This window comes from Amaranthus tricolor, chromosome 14 (genome assembly GCF_026212465.1).
Source record: "Amaranthus tricolor cultivar Red isolate AtriRed21 chromosome 14, ASM2621246v1, whole genome shotgun sequence".
Taxonomy (NCBI): domain Eukaryota; kingdom Viridiplantae; phylum Streptophyta; class Magnoliopsida; order Caryophyllales; family Amaranthaceae; genus Amaranthus; species Amaranthus tricolor.
In genome coordinates, this window is record NC_080060.1 from 2,085,135 (window position 1) to 2,091,340 (window position 6,206).

The following is a 6,206-nucleotide window of genomic DNA, read 5'->3' on the forward strand; positions in this document are numbered from 1 at the left end:
ATATATATCTTAATCTAAAATTTTTATTTTTTTGTCGGTTTTACATCCAACTCCTTTCTTGCCTAACATTCATTTTTAATACCTATATATATAATATAATAATATAATTATTCAATTGATTAGTAAAGTAAGTTCATGACAATAAAAATATATAAAACAATTCATGAGAATAAAAACATATGATAATAATATAATTATTCTAATATGAATTATTAAAGAAAATTAATGACAATTTAAATAAAATGTAAAATAATAGTATAAAAAAAACTTAATGTAAATAACAAAGGAAATAAATATGTACTAATTAAATATTAAAATTAAAGCAAATTAATGACAATAAAAATTAAATATAAATAATAAAAAGAAATAAATCAACTCATGTAAACATAAAAAGCAAGCTACATAATAGAATAAGTAAATCACTAACCTCTCTTAATTCTTTGGTTACCAAAATATACAATGCAAAACAATGATATGTCTTGTTTATCAACACAAAACATTGCGACAACACGGCGACTACAAACCCTCGCCATTTTCAAATTCAAATTTTAAAAAAACTGGCGAAAAAGGGCGACGAGCTGGCTACTAAATAACCCCTCGCCAATGATTAAAAAAAACAAAAAAAAAGTTCTAGGCTTGGCGACCAAATGGCTACCAACATAGCCGTAGCCCACTTTAAATAAAGACACAAATTGATCGTTGAAATTTACGGTGTCCAGCTGGCGACCACCTGTGCCATCGCCATTTTCCTTTTTCCATTTGGCGACCACTCTTGCCCGTTGCCCCGCCGTTGCCATTTTACATAACACAAAAAGGCGATGGACGCCTCGTAGCCAATCCGTCGCCACTAGCGACCAGTGCCTTCCCATCCCTATTTCAATACTTATTTGTAGTGAATTCAGGTTAAGTATTTCGGGTAAGAACGAAAAAAATCAGATCTTATATATATCCACGTTAATTTTTACCAAATTTTTAAATAGTTTGAGGTCGGCCAATTCGATCACAAGATTAGATACATATTGGGTAGTTAGATCTGTTTGCCTTTATCACATGAAAGGCTCATGGTGTAGGGTTGTTAAGGAATATATTAATTAATCCATTTTAATGACGGAGTAGAATGGTTGTTTAACATTCAATTTTGATGAAGACAAATCATCAAAATGCATATAGAATAAATGAATATTAATATAAAAGTTTACTAAATTTATTATATTTGGTACTATTTGAAGTAAAATAATATCACATAAATTTTTTAAGGACTAGCAACTAACAAATCTGAAAGCTACTGTCTTATTACTCCTAAGATGTAGACTCCAGTTTGTGATCTATGCCTTCCCAATAAGATTTGGAGGGGAAAATTGGAATATTTAATTAAATAATATAGTTATGTACTGTTTATTAGATATAACAGGAAATTTAAAAGAGAATGCACACACAAAAATATAAATAATATTCTGTGAAAATTATAACCTCTTTGGTACATGGAATAAAATGAATTGTACGTAAATTATAATTTACATACAATATATGCATTGTTTTGAAATTTGAAGTTCATTTGTAATATAATAGAAGTAAAAATTTATTACATATTGTTGATATTTGATTAGAATTTGTAAAATTATTTGTATTAAGAAAAATAAGTTAAGAATCACCTTAAACCAGTTCATGGGTATATTTAGTAAGGTAATAATGTTTAAATAACTTAAAATGTAAGAGTAGTGTGACTTTTAATATTTTAAAATGATCAATCCATCCACAATTTTAAAAACTATATACCTAAAATATATCACACTAAATTATACATATATACTTGAAATTTCTAAAATAAATGCTAAAAAACTTTTTTAATCAAAAATCTATTATTTTACAAAATTAAAAAAAGAATTTAATAAAATAATTTTATGTTATTATAAATATTAATTTATAATAGAATTTTTTTCATTTTGAAAACTTTATCTATTATCATTTTCCACCAAAGTTTGAACCACTCATAATTAAAATCAAGCATACAATTTGTGAATAAAATGATCATGACAAAGAATAATTGGCAATATTTCATATTATTACTTTCTAGAACGGAATACAATTAGAACAACTTTTAATTAGAATCAAACATATAATTCGTGAATTACAAAATTCTTAAATGCGAAATACATTGGATATATGATAATAATGATGACTGACTTTGTTTCTATGTCACTAACAGTAGTAATTTCAAAGGGATCTACAAAATATTAGTTTATTACCACAAAACCAATACATGTGTTATTAAGGTAGCTCGAAGGTGAATAATAAATGGCTAAAACTAAAAGGGAATATTTGCATTTCAACACAATTCACAAATGACATCTCATATTGTTCACTGATTGGAGACAAGTATTTATATGTTGTCACTTTCTCTAGACAAACCAAACCTAGCCAGCATCTTTACTTATATCTTAGCTTAGGGCACCATCTTTAGTGTAAAGAAAATTCAACGAAATTTCATCATTTTTATTTTTGACCCTATATCTTATTTGTCTTATGTTTCGCCTACAAGGAATATAAATCAAGCATAAATGCAAATTCATCCCTACCTATCAATTTATCAGAAATTATAGAAATACTAGATTTAGTCTTTGATTTTTTTTTTTTATTAAAAAAAACTATCATCTTTTTCAAAAAAATACCACGCCTCGAATATATAATAATATTTTCTTTTTTTTATCATATGTTAAATTATTTTTAAAAAAAACCCTTGTATCATCATCATCATACCCAGTGTATCTCGCTCATAGAAAACTATGGTCAGGATCTGGAGTGGGAAGAAAGACGACAGCTCATACCCATAGAGGAGAGTATGGTCAAAGAGTCCCTTGGCTCGAGAAAGGTCTTCAAAGAGAGAGAAACCTGCAACTTACAAATAGAATAAATAGAATATGATGCATTCGATCCTTCTTAATGGGGCGTTATGTGTCTTTCTCTGCACATGCCCAAACCATCTCAACCTGTTCTCCCGCTTCTTTGCGGAGAGTTTGCGGAGAGAGGTGCAACCCCTAACTTCTCCCTGAACTCCTGGTTTCTTATCCTATCCATCATAGTAATACCATACATCCACCTCAGCATACGCATTTCTGTTACTTCCATCCTCTGAGCAAAAACCTTCTTTACGGGCCAACACTTGGTCCCATACAATAACGTCGGCCTAATTGCAACGCGGTAAAGTTTACCTTTTAATCTCCTTGGGAACTTTTTATCACAAAGCACCCCGGTTGCTGCTCACCACTTAAGCCAACCCGCTTGTATACGATTAGTAACGTCTCCATCAATCTCCCCATTACTCTGAATCACCGATCCCAAATATTTGAACTTGGACGTACATGCAACAAATTCTCCCCCTATGGTCACCTCTGGCTCCCCTATTGATTCTGTCCCACTGAAATTGTATCGCAAGTATTCTGTCTTCGTACGGCTTATGTGCAACCCCTTACCCTCCAAGGCTTCCCTCCACTCTTTCAATTTACTATTAGCCTCCTCCTTTGTTTCTGCGACCAAAACTATATCATCGGCGAAAAGCATGCACCAAGGTACGGTCTCCCAGATGGATTTAGAGATTTCCTCCATAATGACCGTGAAAATGAAAGGACTCAGTGCTAATCCCTGATGTAGTCCTACTTTAATTGAGAAAGACTCTATCATACCCATCGGTGTATGTACGTTAGTCGACACTCTGTCATACATGTCTTGTATTACCTTAATGTACCTTCGTGAAATACCTCTATCCTTGAGGCTATCCCAAACGATACTTCGTGGTATGCTATCGTACGCTTTCTCTAGGTAAATGAACACCATATGCACATCCTTCTTTTGCTCCCTATAATTTTCCATCAGTCTCCTCAAAAGATGAATTACGTCGGTGGTAGATCTTCTCGGCATGAATCCGAATTGGTTCTTTCTAATTACCGTCTCTCGTCTAATTCTTTTCTCAATCACTCTTTCCAACAGTTTCATAGTGTAGCTTAAAAGTTTGATCCCTCTATAGTTCACGCATACTTGTGCATCACCCTTGTTTTTGAACAGTGGGATAAGTGTGCTAAACCTCCATTCTTCTGGCATCTTACTATGCCTCAAGATGACATTAAAGAGGTTAGTAAGCCAATGAATTCCCTCCTTTCCTAAACTCCTCCGCACCTCAATCGAAATGTTATCAGGTTCAACTGTCTTTAATCTTCCCATTTTTTTGAGAGATTCTCCTACTTCCGCCGTGGTAATATCAATAATCGACTCATGATCCTGCGTTCTTTGGATATCTGAAGTTTGTCGAATTTCCTCCTTTTGGCCCCTAGTCTCCTTGAGCAGTTGGGAAAAATATTGATGCCATCTCATTTTGATGTTCTCTTGTCTAAGGAGTACTCGTCCACCTTCATTCTTAATGAACTTCACTGTCCCTAAGATACTCCTATTAATAATGTTATTGAAGTTTTTTTTATCATTTTATATTAAAGTATGAACAATTCTCGAATTTCAATCGATATCTTAGATATAAACTAGCTAGTGAACTAACATATTTCCCATATTCTACAATACTCGCTAGATTTTAATAGTAATATTAGTCATCTCCAATCTTATTTTGCTATTTTCAACTCATGCATAAGAAAGAATATAGTCATATATATGAGATCTTGTTTTATTCTTCTTAAAACCTAATTTTTTATTATGTAATTTTCATAATTTTTTATTTAGTCAAAATGAACATATTTCGTTTCAAAATATACGATATTGAATTATGTATAAAAGAAATGTGGTAAGTTTGGGTAAGGAGGAAGTATGATTCAATAAGTAAATAGTTGAGGGGCATAAACTACCAAAAAAGTATTGTAAAATTTTTAAACTATTTAGTTAAGTAATCACTATAAGTACAATACCTCCAAATTAAAATTTAAAATCTATTTTTTCTTATATTTAAGTACCTTATAAACAAGAATACATTTGTTCACATATAAAATTTGATAAATAGTAGTATATTGTATGGAGAAATTATATACTCAAAGAATTTTATAAATGTTTTAATATAAATTAATCTCACTTCTATTTCAATTTAGTTTTATTAACTTATGCTAATAATTAAATGATCATTATAGTTATTGATCATTGTAGCTAACTAAGTTAAATGTTCTATTTCAACTCAAAAAAACTTAAATGACTTATTTATTCTTCATCTACTCTTTTTATTTTTATTTTTTTTGTAATTCTAATCATTCTAATTATTTGTAAATTATTATGTGCAGGAAGATTGGGTGTTATGTAGAGTTTTCCATAAGAGCAAAGGTGAAGAAAATAATAATAATAATAATAATAACAATAATAATAATAATAATAATAATAATAATAATAATAATAATTGCCAACACACTATACATGATCATACCACTTGTTCACCACCAACTTGTTACTCATGTCAACAAGCCATCTCATTCTCTTCAAATAATAATCCTAATACCCTTTCTCATCATCAAGAACCAATAATTAGCCATAATAGTAACATTACTTTTAATAATCCCAACATAAATAGTGCATTAAACCCTAATAACAACAATAATAATTTCATGCATCTTTTAAAAGAGGGAAGCTCTAGCTATTCTTGGAGTGATTTGGTCAATTCATGTGTGAAAAATGATGATGATTATGGCTTATTGTGGGACATGGATTTAGAAGATCAAACTAGCGACAAGTTGGGTGAGGGAACATTGCATGTTCCTCATCCTTATTGTCTTCCTCAACTTGAATTCGGAGATGTTAGATTTGAAAACGATAATGGCACCGTTTTCTTCTGATATATACTCTATATGTCTCTTTATGTTTGATGCACTATATCTAAAAAATTCTCACATCGATTTGCATGATGCAGTAAATTTAAAGAGACAAATTATTTGTTAATCATTATTTGCCTACTAACATAAATAAGCACAAAAAAAATTTTAGAAAAGGAAGATTGATAGATACAAATTTAGAAGACAAGAATTACACTACCAATTTGTTTATTTGTGGATGTTTGTGTGATGTTTGGTGTAGTACTTTTGGACAGCCTATTGATTTTGTTTAGACATTATACTAGATCATATAGTATGTTATACTATAATATGGTATAGGGTTTAGATTATGGTCTACATGTATTATAATATATGTAGTGGACATTGTATATACACATGCATGTACTTTTACCCATG

General features: G+C 30.5%; 1 protein-coding gene across 1 annotated transcript in view; it reads left to right on the forward strand.

The window, feature by feature from the left end:
* The window catches only part of LOC130800380 (NAC domain-containing protein 83-like), a 16,454-nt gene extending 10,248 nt beyond the window's left edge, over positions 1-6,206 (forward strand). The window contains exon 3 of the mRNA XM_057663864.1: positions 5,268-6,206. Coding sequence (XP_057519847.1) covers positions 5,268-5,813 — 546 coding nt within the window. The 3' untranslated portion in view covers positions 5,814-6,206. The remainder of the gene's footprint in view (positions 1-5,267) is intronic.